Here is a 23,891-nt window from a genome sequence, read left to right as displayed (position 1 = left end):
ATCTATCTATCTATCTATCTATCTATCTATCTATCTATCTATCTATCTATATTTATATATTTAGCCATATATAAATATATATAAATTTTATTTATATATTATTTTTATATAACATATTATATAAATATATATAAATATTTTTATATAACATATTATATAAATATATAAATATATATATTTAAAATATATATATATTTAGCCAAGCGCGGTGGCTCACGCCTGTAATCTCAGCACTTTGGGAGGCCGAGGTGGGTGGATCACCTGAGACTGGGAGTTCAAGACCAGCCTGACCAACATGGAGAAACCCTGTCTCTGCTAAAAATACAAAATTAACTGGGGTGGAGCTACTCGGGAGGCTGAGGCAGGAGAATCGCTTGAACCCGGGAGGCTGAGGTTATGGTGAGCCGAGATCTCGCCATTGCATTCCAGCCTGGGCAAAAAGAGCGAAACTCCATCTCAAAAAAAAAAACAAAAAACAAAAAACAAAACAAAAAAAAAGCTGGGCGCAGTGGCTCACGCCTGTCATCCCAGCACTTTGGGAGGCCGAGGCGGGCGGATCACAAGGTCCGGAGATACAGACCATCTTGACTAACACGGTGAAATCCAGTCTTTACTAAAAACATACAAAAAATTATCAGGGCGTGGTGGCGGGTGCCTGTAGCCCCAGCTACTCAGGAGCTTGAGGCAGGAGAATGGAGTGAACTCCTGGGAGGCGGAGCTTGCAGTGAGCCTAGATCGCGCCACTGCACTCCAGCCTGGGTGACAGAGCAAGACTCCATCTCAAAAAAATAAAACAAAATAAAAATCATTATATTTAAGTGAATTTGTTCAGTAGAGACTGAATTGTTTATTTCACTAAGATCTGAGGCCAGGATAAAACATGATGATAATATATGCATTGTATAAATAATGTCTTTGGATTACTTACTTATTTTATACAATAACACCTCCTTTTTTTTTTTTTTTTTTTTTTTTCTTTTTTCTTTTTTGCAGGTTTCAGATTTGGGATATTGGTATTTCTGTTTCGGAGGAATTATTCTTTTTATTTTTAATTTAAAGAAAATTCATCAGTCTCGGAATACAGAAGAGGAACTAGAAATATACGTATTTTGTTTCACATTTGAACAGTCATTCTTGAGGAATACTCCATACCTGAGTGGACAGCCATGTGGCCATCGCAGCTACTAATTTTCATGATGCTTTTGGCTCCAATAATTCATGGTAAGATTTTTCAGATTTTTGTGTAATGCTTAACGTTTTCTCACTTATTCATACTAGACACTTCCTTGGGATCTTTGCTCTGAGATTACTTTGTAGTTTTTCCTTACCATATGTTAGTATGAGTAAGTTAAAATAAAATAACATAATGTGTATTTATTTATTTATTTTTATTTTTATTTTTATTTTATTTATTTTTTTTTGAATCGGAGTCTCACACTGCCACCCAGGGTAGAGTGCAGTGGCACGATCTCGGCTCAGTGCAAACTCCACCTCCCGGGTTCACACCATTCTCCTGCCTCAGCCTCCTGAATAGCTGGGACTACAGGCGCCCACCACCACACCTGGCTAATTTTGTTTTTGTATTTTTAGTAGAGACAGGGTTTCACAGTGTTAGCCAGGATGGTCTCCATCTCCTGACCTCGTGATCCGCCCGCTTCGGCCTCCCAAAGTGCTGGGATTACAGGCGTGAGCCACTGCACCCAGCTCATAATGTGTATTTTAAGCTGAAATAGTTATGAGTTTTCAGTTGCATTTCTTAAAGTGCCTATTGAAATGTCTTTAAAACTAAAAGGCTTTTTAAAAAGAACACTTGCATTTTATTTTTAGATTTTTCCACACTTTTGGAAAATCAGCTGAATTATTAATTATCTCATTTATTGTGTTTTTTTTGGCTTGCATAGTTTCATACTTAAAAAACATTTTTAATGTAGTAAATTTGGGCATTTGAAAGAAAACTCCAAAAGTAAAACCCTACTTATTCAAAAGTATCTGCTTTACACAACCAAGTAATTATTATTTTTTTTTGTCTGAGTATTTACTATTCTGCACAATCTTTAATATACAGAACACAAACGATAATCTTCCAATAAAGGGAAATTATTTTTGTCCTATACCTTGTAATGCAAAAACACAAACAAATAAGAAAAAAAAAAAGAAGAAGAAGAACGGTCAGGCATGGTGGCTCACGCCTGTAATCCCAGCACTTTAGGAGGCCGAGGCGGGCAGATCACGAGGTCGGGATATCGGGACCATCCTGGCTAACATGGTGAAACCCTGTCTCTACTAAAAATACAAAAAAAAAAAAAAAAAAAAAAAAAGTAGCCAGGTGCGATGGTGGGCGCCTGTAGTCCCAACTACTCTGGAGGCTGAGACAGGAGAATGGAGTAAACCAGAGAGGCGAAGCTTGCAGTGAGCCGAGATCGTGCCACTGCACTCCAGCCTGGGCGACAGAGCGAGACTCCGTCCAAAAAAATAAATAAATAAATAAAAAATAATAATATTAATGTCTGTTTTCACTTGTTAAAGAAAGATGATTTTATGGAAACATGCTAATATACTTAACAGACATGTATACTTAATGTTGTTCATTTAGACATCTTTGTATTTATAACAGAAATATGATAGATTAGAAATGACATACCTTTGCAAATTTTATAAAATATATCACATTATTTAATATATAAGTAAGACATTTATATTCTGTACAACTTAGTGTAATATTCACTGAATCTCTCTCAAACCTAGTAAATTAAAGTCTATATGTAAGTTCCTCTTACACAATTCAATGTTTTTGGCTAATTATCATTGATTTTTTTTCCCTAAGATGAAAATGTTGTAATATAGTCTCTCTCTCATATGTTGATGATAATTATAGCAAAGAAAAAAGGACACAGCTGTATTTGCCACTGCTTAGGAGGTCTCAGAATATTATAGTGTAGCAAGCAGCTGAAATGAATTTTTAGCCTCTTTAGCTCACTTTTGGTTTTTAATTGACTACAGAAACTCATTGTAGTTCATCAATGATGCAATTCTGAATCTGGCCTGTGTTCTTAAGTTTTAACATGAATTGCATTTTGCTGTCATTCCAAATACTGGGTAAAGTAACTTCTTTTGAAGTTTTCCTCTAAAGTTCCCTGGATGCAACATATTTAGTTCTGACAATTCACTCTATTATAAGGTAGAGATGTTTGTAAAATGGGAGTATCCTACTTATTCAACCATCTCAACCATCTTGTTTTAAGCAAACTTGTCTAAAATATCAAAATATTTTCTTAATTCATATACTGATACATTGACGTTCTCTGCATGGGCACACATAACATTTTGTGACGTGGGAAAATAAATATAATTACATTACTTGAAACAATGCTTTTCTAAGTATCCATATATGTAAAGGTGATTTAAATTAGACTTTTTATGTTATAAAAATACCTCCCTTATAATGTTATTTGAGAATAAAATAAATAGCATATGTAAATAATACAGCACAGTGCACAGAAAATATTTAGCGCTTGAACATGTGAATTTCCTTCATCATATAATCTATCCCTCCAGTTAATTTTTGTTCCAGTAAATTATAACAACCAGGAATTAGCTAGCCATAAGAGCTGATTTATTTAATGTTGATAGTAAGGAAAAAAGAAAAATATCTACATATATATTTACACACACACAATTCATATTTAAAAGATCAAACTAAAATTACCCTTGTTAGAGAAAATTAGGTTAAAAATAGCAGAAACAGACGTTGCAAGAAAGATTCCTTTTTCAGAACTACAATGCCTGGTCCCTAAAACTGACACATACTATGTATTTCAGTGGACCCCTAAATGTGGCTGAGCCTTGGGTCTTGGGTCTTGGTTTGGGGACTGATAATCTGCATTGAAACACACACACACACACACACACACACACACACACACACACACACAGAGAGAGAGAGAGAGAGAGAGAGAGAGAGAGAGAGAGAGAATATCTCCAAGTAACTTTTAGAAGCATTAAATCAACCCCTAATATAATTATAGGACACATAAAAGACTGATCTGATATGTAAAATACTCTGGGCTAAAAAAATAATCATTTCCATTTTATATGGACTATTCAATATTATCTTGAGTTTTGAACCATAGAGGACAAAACAATATAGAATATTTTTTTCTGATAAACTTTATCCTTTATTTTAAAACTTTGCACCTGAGAAAATACAAGTCGATTTTGTCTTCCTTCTTTAAGAAGGCTTTTTCTTTTGCCTTTGTTATACCACTTCTGACTTGTGAATGAAGGACTTTATAAACAGCCTTTTGGAATCTAACTTGCTCATAAATAGAAAAATATACCTTTGATCAAGTGCTGAACTATAACAGGATAGGAATTTTTAGAGTCCCCATCAATCCTGGCTTAAGAGAATACTGCATAACTTGAAACCTTAGATGACTGAGTTCAACATATCCTCTGCTGATGTCTCCTTGCTACTGCTAAGATGTCCAGATATTTTGCCCTCTTGATCATTGGGAATTAATTCTTCTGAGTAATGATCTGAATTGCTATCCCTTTCTTCAGAGAAAATAGTAATGATGACTACTGATTTTATAGCCATAAACTTTAGATGTTTTAGTTCACTTAATGTTCACTATAATTGCATAGGCTTTTTTTATTATTTGTTATTATTATCATCATCACCATCTTTACAGATAAAGGCATTGAGGTACACAGTGGTAAAGTAAATTGAGGTCACACAGCTATTAATTGACATGAGGGAATTTAAAATCAAGGACTTGGCTTTTGAGCTCTGCTCTTGCTGGCAGTAGATATCCAATTCCTATCAAGGCCATTCCTCTTTACATAGAATCTCATCTCAACTCTCCTGGTCACTTGAGAGCAGGTGAGGCAGAAACATTGACCATCTGCCTCTTCCATGTTCTTGGGACAGACAGACTGTGGTTCTGAAGCCTGACAGACCAGAGATGAAATTCCAGCTCTGCCACCTACTGGCTCTGTAATCTTGTTTATCTGTCAACTGGTTAATAAATATAATGAATTTAACCACTACAAGCCAGAAAACTGCTAGATGCTAAAGACAGGATAGTGAACAAAAGACTTGTATTTCTTCCCTCAACGAGCTTACAGTAACCTAAAAATGTGTAGCTTAATATAATTTTCATCTGTAAAAATGAACATGTATTCCTTGCAGAGCTATTTTAAGAAATGGATGCAATTATATATGTATAACTTCTAACATGGTGCTTTGGCATTTGATAAACCTTTCGTTTTTTTTCCCTACTCCTTTCTTACCTTGAAATAGAGGTAAACCCCTGAGCAAGGTAAGGAAAATAAATAATTACTGTTATTCTAACCCTGAGAATGGAAATAAATCTTTTTCTACTCAAACCTCAATATTCATGTTTTGACAAACATTTCTAAATACTAGTATCTAAACAAAATCATTATCAATATTACTAATATCTAAACAAAATTATTCTCACTATGTAGGAATGTTTAAATTACTATTTTAATTGGTTATATATAATTGTTAGGGTTATATTTTTGCATAATCTCTACATGGACAAAATTAAAAACTAAGCTAAATAATTAATTCTGATAATGTTTATGTTAATTGAATAATCCCCATTTGCTCTAAATAGTCTGGTCAATGTTTTATATAGGAAAACAAAACAAGTATGTCAATATCGTATAAATATGTACAATTTAAATTAGGAAATGTCCCTGCTTCTGTGTTTATCTGTCCATATTCCGTGTCTCTGTGTACTTCTGTATTTCTCTTTTTCTGTTTTCCATGACTGTGTCCCCTTCCTGTAGAGCCATAAAATCCTTATCTATAATGCAATGAGACCTGGCAGAAGTAAAGAGGAGCAGCTGAAGCAGATGGCCAGTTCTTTGCTGTGCACTACTGTAGTGTTGAATAAAGATAAAGGATTCTTTTTGTTGTTTCTCTATTGATGTGATTGAGAGCAAGGAAAAAATAAGGAAATTGGAGAGCAAGAACCCAGTAATAACGTAGGTACCTGGGGCTCATTTTGATTGGCAGTAAAGAAACATCAAGGTCCAATGTGGGACCTTGGGCTGGGAGATCTGTTCCTGGGAGGTAACTACACCCAAGCCCCAACTGACCAGGAGTTCAGAAGGTGATTGTGGTGCTCAAATATTTCAACCACCTCTCAACTTATTTGAACCTTACTTGTAAAAACTGAATCATAGTTGAAGAGGTAGAAAGCAGGATCATTGGCACCTAAACTAGGAATAACGGCGAGCAGTATGTTTTACAGCGTCTTCACAGAAAAAGAAAAGTATAATATAAAAAAAATCTTCTAGAACCACCTTATGCATGCTTTTTTCCTGCAATTCTATTGCTAAAGTTGCATCTGTATTTATATATTCAGGGACTTTACTGGTTAGCCTACATTTCATCACGTGCAAGAAATGACTTATAATAAACAATTCTTAGTAGGGATAAAAGAATGATCAGATGCATATTTGCTTTTATGTAATTTTCACCTTATTGTTAATCTGTGTTTACAATTATAATACTGATGTCAATGATTTAAGATAATATCTATATATTTTGTAACTTCTAATAGGATATGAAACTTGAAAAAGTACAAAATTACATTTAACTACATAGCATTTTATCATATAATTCTTTCTATGAAGATGTGTTTTATTAGTTCTGAAAAAGTCAGGTTGACTTCTAAGCTCTGCTTAACTTGGTTATTTTTAGAAATTAATCATCCTTGAAATGTTTATAACGCTTGCCAGCCTGGGTAATTTGTAATATCTGCAGTAATATAACTATGTTTATGGTCAAATACATTATACAGAAAAATTCTTGTCATGGTAATGATATACGAGGTTACTGCTAACACATCCAACACCATCCACATTAGCCAGTGGGTACTGAGTTTTAAAATACGTATTTTATAAGCTAACTACACAATCGCTAGTATCACAATGTAAGCTACATACATGAATGGCTGATAGCTTTACTTTATGTGTAAGAATTTGTTTAGAAACTTTCCCAAATACTCAGTATGCAGGTTGGCAGCTGGAAAAAAATTTTTTTTTTTTAATTTTGTACTTGCAAAAGATGTTACATATGAATTTAATTGTAGTAATAATCTATGAGTGACATGTACATATTTGGAGTAAAATAGCTTTTTCCTACATTGAAATTTTATATATTGTGACTATTTGAGGCGCTTGTAATTTATTACATTTTTATATTTCTTGTTCTGCGGTAGACTCTGACTGCAATAGGATTGTTGTTTTATATTTAATGTTGAACAAATTTAAAAATATTTGAATATACAATATAAAATCATTGTTTTCTTATTCTTTGGATTACTATTTACTTGAATCCTCAGTATAACTGGGTTATTTATAAATGGGTTATTTTTCTTTATATTGTCAAATTATGAGCATTCTTTATAAAAATATCTTTTTTGAAAAGACAGTAAGATATCGTTAGAAGACATTTAAGAGTTTTTTAGACTATTTTTTCTAAGAGTAGCTTTTAAATTTTTTATTTTTAAAATTTTAATTTTAAGTAAAAATTTCAAATATTGTTATTAGTAAAAAGCAATTTTTTATTAATACATAACATTTGTACATGTTTATGGGGGTACATATGGTATTTTGATACATGCATACAGTGTATAATGATCAAATCAGAGTACTTAAGATATTCTTCACTTCAACCATTTTTCATTTTTTTGTGTGGGGAACGTTTCAGATTTTCTGGGAGGCTATTTGCCTGGATTTACCCACTTAAATTCTCAGGTATTTTATGTTGAATCATGCACCATTTTTCTACTCTCATCACTTCAAATTCTTCAACCCCCTTTTTGTAAGACAGGGTCTCACTCTGTCACCCAGGCTGTAGTGCAGTGTCATAATCAGAGTCCACTCTAACCTCAACCTCCTGGACTCAAGCAATCCTCCCACTTCAGCCTTCCAAGTTGCTAGGACCACAGGCATCCACCACCACGCCTGGTTAATTTTTAAAATGTTTTCATAAAGATGGAGTCTTGCTTTGTTGCCCAGACTGGTCTCAAACTGTAGACCTCCAGCAATCCTCCTGCCTTGACCTCCCAGATTACTGAGATTACAGGTGTGAACCACTGTACCTAGCCCCCTTTTACTCATGTATTTGATTCCTCAAAGTAATTCATTCATTCAGGATTTTTTTTAAAAAATAATTTTTAATTATGGATATTTAATAGTGCATGTCTATGGGATGCATATAATATTTGATACAAGTATACAATTTGTAAGGATCAGTTACTCCAGGGTAATTAGGGTATCTATCATCTCAACTATTTTTATTTATATGTGTTAGGAATATTATAATTCTACTCTTTTAGTTATTTTGAAATATGCAATGAATTACTGTTGGCTATAGTCACCATATCTTGCTTCTGAACACTAGATCTTATGCCTTCTACCTAACAGTATTTTTGTACCAACTAACCATCTTCTCTTCTTTCTCCTCTCCAGTAATCTTCCCATCCTCTGGTAACCATCTTTCTACTCTCTGTCTCCATTAGCTTAATATTTTGTATTTCTCACATATTACTGAGAACATACAATGTTTGTCTTTCCATACCTGGCTTAAGAATTTCATTACTTTTTTATGGCTGGATAATATTTCATTGTGTATATGTAACCACATTTTCTTTATCCATTCATTCATTGATGGATACTTAGGTTGATTCTGTATCTTGGCCATTGTGAATAGTGTTGAAATAAATATGGGAGTGCACATATCTCTTCAATATACTGATTTTCTTTCTTTTCCACATATGCTCAGCAGTGGGATTTCTGGATCATGTGGTAGTTCTTGTAGTCTTTTGAGGGACCTTCATGCTGTTCTCCACAGTGGCTACACTATTTACATTCCTACCAACAGACAAAGGTTCCCCTTTCTCCACTCCCTCACCAGCATTTGCTATTGCCTGTTTTTTTTGGATAACAGCCATTTTAACTGTGGGAGATGATATTTCATTATAGTTATAATTTGCACTCCCTGATGATTAGTGATGTTGAGCATTTTTCATTTACCTGTTGGTCATTTGTATATCTTCTTTTGAGAAATGTCTATTCACATCTTTTGCTCATTTTAAAATCAGATTGATTTTTTTCTTGTTGAGTTATTAACCCTTGTCATATGATGGTTTGCAAATATTTTCTCCCATTCTTGTGGGTTTTCTCCTCACTTTTTTATTGTTATTATGACTTCCAAAATTAATAATTGTCCATAATTGAAACTTTATTTTTATGGGAAACCTGTATACTGGTGAATTGTATACAAAACAGCAAGGCAATTCATTGGGTTCTATTAGTTTTCAATTATTCTTCCTAAGAAAATGATGAAGATAATTAAACTTTGGTAACCAAGAAAAATTTCTATTTTTGGTTGAGTCTTAATTTTTTTGAGATTTTGGAAATCCTCTTTTATATATTTTTATATTGAGTCTTTCATTTTATTTCTGTAGATTGTTTTTCTCTAATATAGTCTGCAAATTACTGAATGCCTCTTTTAGTTCATCTCAAGAGTAATTCTGTAGCTTCACATCTCTCTATCAAATCCACATATTATATATTAGTGTCCCTGGACTCACATCACATCTTTTAATTAAAAAAAAATGGAAATCAGCAGAGAACCTGGTGTTTTATATGGCAAGGATAATTAATGATTTATAAATGTTGATACTGAATAGCTCCTGTAATTTTCAGGAACTGTAGAAGATCGTGTCAGCATACTTAGGAAGCATTGCTTACATGAAGCCCAGAAACTGAAATTTACAATATCATCTAATCTAAACTGCTTTAGAATCCTATCTTGTATGGCCCTATTAAATGAAGTAGAAAGATCTTAAGCCTTAGAGTTTAACTCCAGTTCCATTACTTCCAAGATATATGACCTTCAAGAGTTTAAATCACAGTTTATTTATTTGTTAAATAAGTAATTAGGCCTACTTTGGTATAGTATAAGGATTAAATAAAATAATGTATAAAAAGGCCCTAATATAAAGCCTCACACATTTAATCCTGGGAGAATGGGGTCATTAAAACATACCTTTAGGAATTAGAACCCAAAAAACAAATGATCTGAATAGTAAGCAAAATTTAAAATACAACACCATCTTGGGGTCACGTACATTCCACAGTTCTTTTTCAAAGACTGCATTGTATATTCTTAATCCCCATTGTGACAGTTTCTCTAATTATGAGTCTACACATTTGTACACACATCCCATCATTATATTTAGGACTCAGCCACTGGACTGTAACTAAGTCTTTAATGAGTTACTAATGAACATCTTAAGCTTAGATCAGCATTCAAAGAAAAATGTTAAAGGGTGTTGAAAAGCTATTCAAAGTGCAATTCTGTCACTTTTAATTAGACTGTAAGTCCCATAAAATATCCTGTCATCACTCTTCTTTCTAAGTTTGAAAATATTGAATAGTGAGTGACGGATATACCCTCACTTTGGTATCATTAGTTTTATGTGAAATTAAAAAGGGTAAATTCAGTGACCTAAATTAGAGAAATCGTTCTTTTGATTAAATGCAAAGATAAAAATAACATGCAAACATAAAATAGCATTTTACAACATTTCATTCTTTTTTCTTGGATTCAGATGACTTTAAAACAGATTGATTTTGTTGTTGCATTGGAGAATAACAGGAAAATATCTAATGATTAGATATGTAGGTTAAAAACATAAAAATAAAAAAACCCTCTGTATTTATAAAAGAACAAATAGTCTGCTTTCACTCATTACTGATTCTCTCCAAGCTGTTAGAGATATCACAAGAGTAGTAAGCATAAATATTACCTGAATTAGATCAGAACTAATCTTTAGTGTAGTTCTCCATACAAATCAACAGTGGTGGTGACAATTTAGCAATGATCCTTTTTCTTCTTTTTTTTCTCCTTTTGATAGGGAAGTTGAGGAAACCATGCAGACCTTAAGGGCACATTATTTAATAATGAAGACAAAGCATAAAATTTAAAGCAACAGGCTGGTATGATGCTCTTCCTCCAGGGAACACCACACAATTGCTTAAAAGGAGGCCTTTTAGATTAGTTACAATAGCTGGATAGTTGGAATAGCTGTGATAGCACAGATGTATTAGAGGTTACAGGCTGTTGGCAGGCTTTATGGGGTCCCTCTGCAGACAGATAAAAAACCACCATGTCGATTTTTAAAAGTAGGTGTCCAATAATAATCACATTCTATGTATACCACCAACATAACGTAATCGATCATTTTGACATTTGAGCCTGTTAACACATTTGCTGTCTTGTTAAACAGAATTTAGGCATTCATTGAAACTTATGAACATTAAGATGTGAAATGGTTTGGCTCTGTGGCCCCACCCAAATCTCATCTTGAATTGTACTTCCATAATTCCCACGGGTTGTGGGAGGGACTTTAAAACAGATTGATTTTGTTGTGTGTATGTGTTGAGAAAGGCGGATGGGTGGGAAAAATACCTTAACTACCATAAAAAAGCAAAACAGTTCTCATTCTTCTCAGATGTCTTCAGAAATGCCAGTTATTATTTACTTAGGAGAGGGAGCTAGAACTCACTAGCAAAACAAACCTCTGTCAATATATGGATCATTTTTGCTCATTTTGCCCACACATTAGTTATAATTGGCAGTATGATTAAGGAAGAGTGCCTCATTACTATAGTTGTAAAGATTTTTAAAGAAAGGATTTACTTTACAGCATTCTGAAAGTATAGTTGCCATACAATTAAAAAATTGATATTCTTGAGGAGGGGAGTAGAGGGAAAAACAAAGTCAATGTTATCCAAATAACAAATTCTAAAGGTTTTTTGTTACCATGAATTTAAATGTGTTTGCATTATCTTTACAAGGAAGCAGGTGTTTGGAAAATCTTACTATTAGTTATCACTCCTCTTAAGGTACATAATACAGATTTTATTTCACTGGAATGAAAAAAATCATCCTTTTTGTCAGAAGCCAAATCTCTAATAAATTTATCACTAACAGAAATCTGTGCTTACTCATTTTCAGAAGTGTTTAAGGTATTTACATCACAGTATTACAATTTAGGCAACAATTATAATGAAAGTCACTATATTTCCCTTTATTGATAGGATACATAAAATGCAAGCTATGAAAACCTATTAAAAAGTAATCTTAAAAAGTTGGTTCTTTTGTTCTTTAACAAAATGAAATGCTTCCCTTTAGCTTTATTCACAGTCACGTGTTGACTCTTTCACTGTTCTCAGCGTGTTTTATAAAACTTTTGTAACATAGTAGCTTAGTATTCTGATATTGACTCTAATGTGTAAAAGCAAACTATTTATTCTTTTATAAATACAGAAGTTTTTAAAAATTTTTTAACCTACATATCTAATCATATCTGGATCTTTTTTCCTCATGTCGTCTGTTATTTATTTTTATAATTTCAATTGTTATATTAGAGTCAGGGGGTAAATGTACAGGTTTGGTACAGGAGTATATTGCATGACTCTGAGGCAAATGATCCTGTCACCCAGGGTATTGAGCATACTACCCAATAGGTAGTTTTCCGACCTTGCCTTACTCTCTCTCTTAGTTCCCAGTGTTTATCGTTCTCATCTTGTATTAGTCCGTTTTCATGCTGCTGATAAAGACATTCCTGAGATTGGGAAGAAAGAGAGGTTTAATTGAACTTGCAGTTTCAGATGGCTCAGGAGGCCTCAGAATCATGGTGGGAGGCAAAGGCATGTCTTACATGGCAGTAACAAGAGAAAAATGAGGAAGATGCAAAAGTGGAAACCCCTAAACATCAGATCTCATGAAACTTATTCACTACTATGAGAACAGTATGGAGGAAACTGTCCCTATGATTCAAACTATCCCACCGGTTCCATCCCACAACCCATTGGAATTATGGGAGTACAATTCAAGATGAGATTTGGGTGAGGACACAGAGCCAAACCATATCACATCTTTTTTTTTTTTTTTTTTTTTTTTATTCCTTGAGACAGAGTTTTGCTCTTTTTGCCCAGGCTGGAGTGCAATGGCACCATCTCGGCTCACTGCAACCTCCGCCTCCCGGGTTCAAGCGATTGTCCTGCCTCAGCCTCCTGAGTAGCTAGGATTATAGGCACCCGCCACCACGCTAGCTAATTTTTGTGTTTTTAGTAGAGACAGGGTCTCGCCATATTGGCCAGGCTGGTCTTGAACTCTTGACCTTGGGTGATCCACCCGCCTCGGCCTCCCAAAGTGCTGGGATTACAGGTGTGAGTCACTGCACCCAGGGCATATCACATCTTAATGTCCATAAGTTTCAATGTTTAGCTTCCACTTGTAAGTCAACATATGCAATCTTTGGTTTTTTGTTCCTGTGTTAATTCACTTAGGGTGATGGCCTCCATTGGCATCCATGTTGCTGAAAAGGACATGATTTCATTATTTTTTATGGCTGTGGCTGCATAGTATTCCATGGTGTGTGTGTATATATGCATACATATATCTATATATACCTATATATATATATATAGAGAGAGAGATAATTGTATTTTTCCAGTCTACCATTGATGAGTACTTGGGTTGATTCCATGTCTTTGGAATTATAAATAGTGCTGCAATGTATATACAAATGCATATGTCTTTTTGGTAGAATAATTTATTTTCCTTTGAGTATATACCCAATAATGGGAATACTGGGTAGACCAATAGTTCTGGTTTTAGTTCTTCGAGAAATCTCCAACCTGCTTTCCACAGCAGCTGAACTAATTAGCATTTCCACCAACAGTATGTAAGCATCCCTTTTACTCCACAGCCTCACCAGCATCTGTTACTTTTTGTCTTTTTAATAATAGTCATTTTGACTGGTGTGAGATGGTATCTCATTGAGGTTTTGATGTGCATTTCTCTGATGATCAGTGATATTGAGTGTTTTTTCGGTGTGTGTTTGTTGGCCGCTTATATGTCTTCTTTTGAGAAGTGTTTGTTCATGTCCTTTGCTTGCTTTTTAATGGGGTTATTGTTTTTTGCTTGTTGAATCATTTAAGCTCTCTGTAATATTAGACGTTTGTCAGATGCATAGTTTACAAATATTTTCTCCCATTCTGTGGGTTGTCTGTTTACTCTGTTGATAGTTTCTTTTGCTGTGTGAAAGTTCTTTAGTTTTATTAGGTCCCACTTGTCAATTTTTGGTTTTGTTGCAATTGTTTTTGAGGACAGTCGTAAATTCTTTCTTAAGGCTGATGTCAGAATGATACTTTCTAGGTTTGCTTTTAGGATTTTTATAGTTTAGGGTCTTACATTTAAAATTTTAATACATCTTGATTTAATTTTTGTGTATACTGAAAAGTAAGGGCCTTGTTTCATTATTTTGCATACATGGCTAGCCAGTTACCCTAACACCCTTTATTAAATAGGCAGTCATTTCCCCCTTGTGTATTTTCGTCAACCTTGTTGAAGATCAGATGGTTGTAGGTGTGTAGCTTTATTTCTGGCTTCTCTATTCTGTTCCATTTTTCTGTTTGTTTTGTATTAGTACCACACTGTTTCTGTCATTGTAGCCTTATAAGGTAGTTTGACGTTTGGCAATGTGATGCCTCCAGCTTTGTACTTTTTGCTGAGGATTGCTTTGGCTACTGGGGCTCTTTTTTGATTCCATAGGAATTTTACAATTGTTCATTTCTAATTTTGTAAAAACTGACATTGATAGTTTTATAGGAATAGCATTCAATCTGTAGAGTGCTTTGGGTGGGCAGTATGGCCATTCTAGCAATATTAATTCTTCTAATCCATGTGCAGGAAATGTTTTTCCATTTGTTTGTGCTATCTCTGATTTCTTTGAGCAGAGTTTTGTAGTTCTCCTTGTAAAGATCTTCTACTTCCCTGATTAGATGTATTCCTAGAGGTTGTGTTTTCTTGATGAGTATTGTAAATGTGATTATGTTCTTGATTTGGCTCTTAGCTTGAATGTTATTGATGTATAAAGGTAGCTCATGCCTGTAATCCCAGCACTGTGGGAGGGCTAGGTGGGCTGATAATCTGAGGTCGACAGTTCAAGACCACCTTTGCTAACTTGGCAAAACCCTCTCTCTACTAAAAATACAAAAAATTTAGCCGGACATGGTGGTGGGTGCCTGTTATCTAAGCTACTCGGGAGGTTGCAGTAGGAGAATCACTTGAACCCAGGAAGCAGAGGTTGTGGTGAGCCTCTCGAGATCACGCCACTGCATTCTCCAGCCTGGATGACAGAGTGAGACTATGTCTTAAAAAAAAAAAAAAAAAAAGATGTTAATTTTTTTATGCTGATTTTATACCCTGAAACTTTACTGAAGTTGTTTATCAGGTCTAGGAGCTTTCTGCTGTCTTTAGGGTTTTCTAGACATAGAATCATATTGTTAGCAAAGAGAGATTATTTGATTACTTCTTTTCTTATTTGAATGACTACAAAAGTTTATCTTACTTATTTGTTTTCTTTTATTGTAACAAGCTATGTTTTGGAGAAAATTAATGAGGAACATAGTCTGAAGTGTAATTTCTTGCCCACATCAGGCATACCAGTACTTTATGAAACAAGGTAGTCTGCAGAAGGAACCTGTTGAGTTAAATAACATTCAGGTATACCATAAATCTGTTTCATTATACACAAGAGGACAATTTGTTACTACTTAGCTCAGCTATTTTCTTATAAGATCCGGACTTGAAACAGATTTACCCCTCTGTGTTAGAACTTTCACGTTGCAATTTCTACCTGATGGCATCTTTACTCAGGTGCTTGAATTGGATCTTTTATGACTATTGTTAGAGATTACTACCCAGCCTATAAAGAAATTATGCATCTATCATATATACACCTTAGGGAGAAATCCAGAAAGACATAATCTTTTATATGGCTAAAATGAAGGTACTGTGGGAAAGAGCCTTTCAGGTATGCATAAGGAAGCAGAATTGAAAATGTACCTTTATTTACAGAAAAGGAAATGAAAACAGTGGCCTCTTCTTTGCCCCCAACTCTTCTCTTTCCTTCCCTTTTATTATATATGTTGCAGTGAAGTTGGAGTAGACATTTTGGTAGCAATGAACCGTTTGCTATTGTAACTTTTTCAATATAATTTCCAGCATTTACACAATACTTTCCTGTTAGCTAAAGAGTTTTGCACATAATAGCTCAGTGAATACTCATAACAATCCAATGAGTCATAGGTAGTAGGACTGGTAATCTTCAGATGAAAAAATAGACTCAGAGCTGTTAATGTAATGATGCAATACTATATTTTAAGTGGCTTTTGATGAGAAACTCAACCCAAAATTTCTTTTTTTTTTTTTGAGATGGAGTCTCGCTATGTCACCCAGGCTGGAGTGCAGTGGCGCAATCTCGGCTCACTGCAAGCTCCGCCTCCCAGGTTCATACCATTCTCCTGCCTCAGCCTCCCGAGTAGCTGGGACTACAGGTGCCCGCCACCTCGCCTGGCTATTTTTTTTTTTTTTTTTTGTATTTTTTTTTTAAAGTAGAGACGGGGTTTCACCGTTTAGCCAGGATGGTCTCGATCTCCTGACCTCGTGATCCGCCCGTCTCGGCCTCCCAAAGTGCTGGGATTACAGGCTTGAGCCACCGTGCCCGGCCTCAACCCAAAATTTCTTAGCCATCTTGTGGAAGTTCTTCCATAGGCATTTTTATAACCTACTGAGCATTTGCCTTATTTTGTAGATCTATGATTTAAATTATAAACCAACCAAAGTAACATATTGAGATTGAGCTAGAATATAATAAAACAAAATAAGTAAATTTTTAAAATCTTCAATTAGGGAAGACGGCAATACTGTGTTTGTTTAAATCTTGGAAATAAAAAGCAACAAGATTTTGAGTACGTTTTAGTAAAGAATGGAAGGAAAATATTATGAAATTTAATGATGATTTTATACAGAGAGAACTGTTTGGTAAAATTATGGAAAGAGTGATATTAGAAAGTGGTGAGATTTGGAAAGCCTAAGGAGTAGGGGAAAAGATTTCCTACTAGGAAGGATAATCTGTACAAAGGATTAGGCAGGTATGTTCAGGAGGATAAGTATTCTCTTTCCAAGAGATACTACCGAGGTGAAAACGTGTAATATGTAGGTTAGAGTCATAGCTATATTAGTGTACATTTCAAACTCTGTAAAGCTCATGGTTGCTAATAAAGACATGGTGAAATATAACCCTAAAACACAAAAATAAATGACTTGTAAGAAAAAATGTTAGTTTATGAAAATAAAGAACTTGTAACTCTGATAAATATGCCCAGGTTGTATTTTGTTTTTAGCATTTCTCTCATTATAGAATTAGCCCATTGTTTTGTTTAGAATCCCAGCTCACTGTTATGATTAATAGCTGTTTGGAGGAATAAGCTGAATAATTGACTGAATTACAAAGTTGCTCATGTAAGAAGAACAAGAAAATAGAAACAGCTGAAGTTGCTTAGAAACAGTACTTATGTAACTTTAAAAATATACATAAATCAGTATTGATCTCTGAAAGTTATCTATCATTGAATTCTGATATTTATTGATATTTATACCAATTATATGTTCCACAGATAATATGAAAACTCTGGTATTATCATCACAAATACTTTACCTTTTAAAAACTCGTTATTTTTGTTTTGCTTACCTCTTGCCTCATGTCTGCCCACAACCAACATTCTGGAACAGTGATGTTCTGATGGCTTTTGATATTTAAGAGACACGGACATGGGATAAATATTTTGATCATTATAGTAGGTTATGAAATACTAATTTTATATTTCATGCTTGCCCACTAGGGAAGCAGAATGAAAGTACTTGCGTTGTAAAAATATCTGGATATGAATCAAATATAAGGATCATTTGTATATGACAATAACTCATATTGCTTACAAGGAGTATTATATATTATGTATGATTTAAAAATGAAAACTTTAAAAACAAATGAAAATAGAAAATCGCCCCCTCAATTCAAATAAAATCCTAATCAGATATGCAGTTTTTAAAAGATAAACATGAAATTTCTCTGAAGAAGGATAGAAAGAACAAGATGTATTGACCTTATTATAGATTCCTGTCTCAGAGCCAAAATTAACTTTGCAACATCTTAAAATTGCATACAACAGAGTTTTAAACTGTGGCCTCAAATGGTATTGGGAAGGAAACTTGGAGGGTTGCCTTCAACTTATGGTTAATGCCACAACATGCTGGTGTATTTTTCATAGCTAATTTGAAAGAATCCTTTCTCTTAAAGGTCTGGAGAAAAAAAGAGACATTTAGAATGTAAGAACTATCTTCAAATATCTGAGGAAAAGAACCTTTAAGGAGTAATTTGACCTGGTTTTGTAGCCCATGTATTCAATTAAGACACGTGAGTGGAGAATGCCAGGGCATAGATACCACCTTCCTTGACCTAAGGAAACTGGCTGCTTCAGATGCCATTGTGCCCCAAGGAGAGTGAGTTTCTGAGCAAAACCTCTTCACGTGAACCTTGGGAGATCTGTGTAGCAGGAATGTTCTAACTTTCTAGCATATGAGTTGAAAGAATCTTTGTAGACTTAAGATTTGTGTTTCTAACAGAATACCAGACACCAGACTTGTAAGTGTGCTGTTTATCTTGAAGACTTATTTGTATAATAGCTTCAGGAAGACAAATTGGATTTATATTTATAATTCAAATAAATATTTCCACAGAAGTCATACAATATCTTGAGTATAGTACACACATATTTTTTAAAGCAAAAGTTGAGATTTTGGCTCTGTTCTAATAACCCTTCTCTATGTGGGTAGTGTAACAGCCTCTCTAGTTTTCCTGCCACCCATTGAATTTCTTTTATAGATACAGTGAATTTAAATGAGAGTACAAACTATAGACACATAAGATACTTTGGTTCCATAGAACACATCAGTCTACTTTTTTCAATTTACAATCAAAGTCTACTTAAACTCCTGGTACTTTGTATTCTTTAGTCTTACTCCATGAAATCATTTTACTCCTCAAGCCAAACTACTCTTTTTAGATCCCTAAGAGTTTGCTTCCTAGTTCTATTGACATGTGTCTTTATGTTTTCTTTATTTTCAGATATTTTTCATTTAGATACAGGCACTATTATACTGTTTAGTTGATGCTTGATTCCATTGTTTATTCATTTTTAAATCAATTGTCATTCTTTGCCTACTCTAGAAATGGACCTTTTCTGGAAATATTTGATCCCTAGTTCAGAAGAAATCCCTATTCCCACGTCCCTGTTCTATGCTACCCTTTCCTCCCCAGAGTTTTAATAATTATCCTAAACAGATTGTCTTAAAACTAAGCTCTTTACCCTGGCTTACAAGGCTCATGATCTGGGTGTTGTTTGCCTTTCTGCCTTCCAGACTGTTCTTCACCTTGACCACTATAATCAGCCGTTGTGTTTTTTCTCAAACACACCAAGGAGGTTCTAGCCAGGAGGCCTTTCCTGTATCCTGGAAGTTCTTTGGCTGTCAACTTACAGTCATACAACTGAATGTTGTATGATTAGCCACTTTAAATCTCACTAAAATCCCAATTTATATTTTATCTCCATATCCAAGTATTTCATAAAAACCTAGTGAAGTAGTCTTTACATATTACTCTATTTAAATTTTTCATAGATTTCTCATACTTATATGGTATATTTTCTCTAATGTTTATTTATGTGTTTTCTAATCTCATAATCATAATGATGTATGATTCATTAAAGTAGCTTTGTGGTCTGTTTTCTTCACCAAATGCTCCAGCACCTAGAATAGGACCCAACATGTAATGGGAGCTCAATAAATATTTGTTGAATGAATGAACAAATAAGCACCTTCTCCCCCACTCTAGATGTGCTTATATTTTAACTTGGCTGAGGATAAAATCTTTCAATTTTTGAATAACAGAAGTATATAAGATAACCTATTTTGATAACCTTTGGCTAATTTTCTTCCATAGAGTAGTAATAAAGATGTTAGAGAAAACATGCCTGTATATATTCATGTAAAAATAGTTTTATATTAGTCACATTGTCATTTTAGGCAATGAAGAGAGGGATATCTTAGTAGCCAAAAGATCAGAAATGATGCCACTAGAGTGAAACATTAATGAAGGCAATTACTTAGAGATGTTGATTTTCACATCTTTTTGGTCTTGAAACTTATTTTCTTCTTTGTCACCTTTTTCATCTACACAGACTATAAAAATGACATTCAGATTACGTTTGCCTAGATATTTTAGTAATCATACATTGTAATAAATTCAAATAAAAATGTTTTGGGACAATGTCTCAGACTTATATGTTACAGTTTTCCATTATAGATACATTGTTTAACATATTTCTTAATATGATTTTTTTCTATGAAAGTTGTATTATTTTATGTGTTTTGGGAGGGATATATTTTACACTCCTAATTTGCAAATATTTTACATAGCAAGAAATTATGGCACCACTGTATAAATTTCTAGTGTTAGAAAGATGATCATAAAATTCTCTTGCATTATTGATTTTCTTAGTTTCTCTCCTGTTTAATGTTAGCCACATAACATTATTGTGTTTTTATACATGCATGTTATAACATGTTTAAAAATACTTGTGTGAAGCAAAATCTTTTTCTTTGTAAAATTTATCCTTTCCGTTGGCAGACATATTTTCATTATCATTTCTATTAATTAAACGAGTTGCAAACAGTGTAGGGAAATGTGTATCTCATGTATCAATTTATCAGAAAAAAAAATCCTATATTTAAATATCTTTATTTTCAAAGCATAAAATGTATGGGTGTCTTCTGAATTATTTTTAAAAATCATGTATACTTTTTTTTCATTATTGTCTTGGTCTTTCATATTTACTCATTTATGTAATATGTACCATTTGTCAGTAAAATCACTGTGTATATAAATGGTAAAAAATGTGTGTATATCCTTTTCACCTTAATGTCTACTACAGATCTTAATACAGTATCTCTCCAAAAATGGTAGTTAAATGACCTGAAAACATATAAACAAGTATAAAAAAATCCATATAAGTGTAACCATACTTCAAACAAAACAAATAAACAAAGGAAAAACACCTCTCTGGGACTTTCTTTACCAATTACCTTATCAAACATTTTGTGTAAAAATTGAGTTTAGGAACCATTATTCTTATTTACACTTATGTAGATATTAGTGTCCTTAATTTACATTAGAGTGCTGTGAATCTATAAAAATAAAAATAATATTTATATTTTTTCAGGTAGCTTACTGTGCTTTCCATAATTATGTCTAATTTTCTAATCACTATTAGAGATTTGGATGAGAGTTTTTTTTTTTTTTTTTTTTTTTTTTTTTTTTTTTTTTTTTTTTTAGCTTAAGATAGTGTTTAACTAGGATAGCATTATACTAGGGGCCAGGAGGTAATCCTCTCAGCTGTAGGGTTGTCTGAGTAGGGCCTGGGGTGGCTGGAATCTTGGGCCTCTAGCCTGCGGCAGAGAGCAGCCTTGGAAATGGCCTCTACCAGGGCTCCCCTGAGGTGGGACTGAGGTGAGCAGGGGTCTGATGGTGCGCCCTGCGGTCCCCGCAGGTGGCAAGCACAGTGAACGACATCCAGCCCTTGCTGCTCCATTGCGACACGCTGAGCGCAGCCCAGGAGGCGCTCTTCCACCCAGACATCTACTTCAGCAGCCAACTGCAGAGCGCACCGCTGCTCATCGTGGACAAGTGCCCCGTGGAGCTACCAGAGGAGTTCGTGGTCCAGGTGCCCAAGGAGCACAGATTGCAGCCCAAGGTGCGGCCAGCGGTGGGGAGAGAGGGCTGGGGGTGGCTGGGCAGGGGGTCCTGAGAGGCTCAGCCCCAGGAAGTGCCCCAACTGTGTCTTCTTGTAAGTTTACTGTCTGCATTCACTTTTGTGGCTGATATTAACACTTAGTGATATCCTGGCCAGTTTTAACAATGCATGCCTGTTCTACATTAGAGCTTCATCATTATTTTGAAATGTTTGATTTAAAATATTTGATTGGGTTTGAAGTATTCTTGCATTATCACAGGAAATTTAAAATTACTTTTAGTGACACTTTCAACTCTTGTAAAATTTGAAAGGCTGTGTAAGTTTTAACATGTCTGATCATCTGCTTGTTTGAAAAAATTTTCACCAATGAAAACTATCAAGATTTTGAAAATATTATGATTAAGACGTCTTGGTTAGGAATTACGTATTAGTCATTTAAAGCGTAAAACTTGGTAGAAAAGTTATAGTTACTGAAACAACCTAATTTTCTTATGAAAATACGGAACGTTTTTTCTATAATATTGCCTCTGCAGCCGGAAAGTATAGCAAGTGGCATCCAGCCCCGAAAGCTCCAGTGAGGAACGTTAGGTCGTATTCCCAAACACTTTACGAAGTATTTTTTTATTTACATAATATTTAGGCAATGTAATTTTTATTTTTCTCACAAAACTCCATGTGGGTACTCTTATTTCTGTCATTTCCCCCAGGGAATATAATATTTGTAACTTTCTTTGTGAAAAAGAAAAAAGCTGGGAAGCATTTGGCTGGGGGAACTATGAATATCAAATCTTTCCTGAAACACAGTCACTATTCTGACCCAAAAATGTCTTGAGAGGGATACACATATAAGTAATACTAGCAAAAGAACATGAAATATCACAGTATTAGCTGAGTTTATCTTCTACGCCCCATTAAAGAGTTATCTGGTAAAATAAATTGGAATACTTTGTTTGTCAGGACCTAAGGGAGGTGCATCGTTAATCCATTTGAGATTTGAGAGACCCCGTGAGAGTTAAATGTAATTCTTCAATTACTGTGACCATGAGGCAGAGTAAGAGCATGTGTAACTTTGCATTCACAGGGGCTCTGTCTCCCAAGTCACATCGTTCAATCAGTGGCCTCAAATCTCTCCATTCAGATTGGCCTTTCTTCCTTGTAGTGGTGGTTTGGCAGCAGCAGTGATGACGACAGGCAGCAAAATGGTGGATGAGTCCATGTAATTCCACAGAAGCCTGTAGAATGGACTCCAGTGTGTTCTGAAAATTCAAGGACAATGGATAGTAAACATTCCTTAAGAACAACTTATTTTTCCCTGTTTTGTTTGTATTACCTTTTCAAACTTGAAGTTTTCTAAATTGGGTGCACTTTTAGTATTCCCAGAATGTGCTTCAGCAGTCACAAAGCTTTCATCCTAACTTTGTCTTATGATTTGTATTGTAAAACAATAATATATAATGAATATTAGTTAATTAACTCCAATGCCTATACATTCATCAGAATTTCTAGTATTAAGAAGAAATACAGAAGTAATATTTAATTTATATGAATTCTATAAATATTTAAATCAGCAACTAATGTAAACACACACACACAGCTGCTGGAAACTCTCTCTTCTGACAGAAATTCAGAATATCAATTAGAATCATTGTTTCTAAGAACGTTATACTGAATTTAAATATTCTCCAATTTTTATAGCTTAATAAGATTGTTCTGTATCACTAGATTTTAGTTTTTGCCATGTATGTGGCAAGTTACAGTGCAGTGATGGGTTTTAAATCACATTTTTAAATCAATTTTCAAATAGAAAAGCTGTATTATATTCTGTTTTGGACAGGGATGAAAACGAGAGTACAAGCCAATTTGATGTGATATTTTTAATGGAGACTGAGGTTAACGTCTTGTGATTTAAAAGGCGCTTACAGAATTGTGTTAATCTGTTATGATGAGATGATACTTTTTGAAAGTTGCTTTTGTGTGAAAGTAATTTTATCAAGGAGACAGAAAATAAAGGTCATCTTAGAATATTCCCTGTAGAAAGAATAAAGAAGAATAAGTAAATATTGTAGGGGCATAATCTTTCCTAATATGGAAGACAGTACAAACAGCTAGAATGCTTGGAC

At 34.2% G+C, this 23,891-nt stretch overlaps 1 protein-coding gene across 7 annotated transcripts in view; it reads left to right on the top strand.

The window, feature by feature from the left end:
- The window catches only part of ADGRL3 (adhesion G protein-coupled receptor L3), a 902,055-nt gene that overhangs the window by 300,371 nt on the left and 577,793 nt on the right, over positions 1-23,891 (top strand). For 4 of the 7 annotated variants that reach the window (XM_031935342.1, XM_031935341.1, XM_031935343.1 and 1 more), the window contains 2 exons: positions 994-1,221; positions 21,568-21,771. In XM_031935342.1, coding sequence (XP_031791202.1) covers positions 1,167-1,221; positions 21,568-21,771 — 259 coding nt within the window. In that variant the 5' untranslated portion in view covers positions 994-1,166. The remainder of the gene's footprint in view (positions 1-993; positions 1,222-21,567; positions 21,772-23,891) is intronic. The other 3 variants (XM_031935344.1, XM_026447685.2, XM_026447686.2) reach the window with 1 other exon arrangement.

The sequence above is a fragment of the Piliocolobus tephrosceles genome, chromosome 3, assembly GCF_002776525.5.
Source record: "Piliocolobus tephrosceles isolate RC106 chromosome 3, ASM277652v3, whole genome shotgun sequence".
Taxonomy (NCBI): Eukaryota; Metazoa; Chordata; class Mammalia; order Primates; family Cercopithecidae; genus Piliocolobus; species Piliocolobus tephrosceles.
Note: the sequence above shows the minus strand (reverse complement) of the source record. Positions and strands in the feature narration are given on the sequence as shown.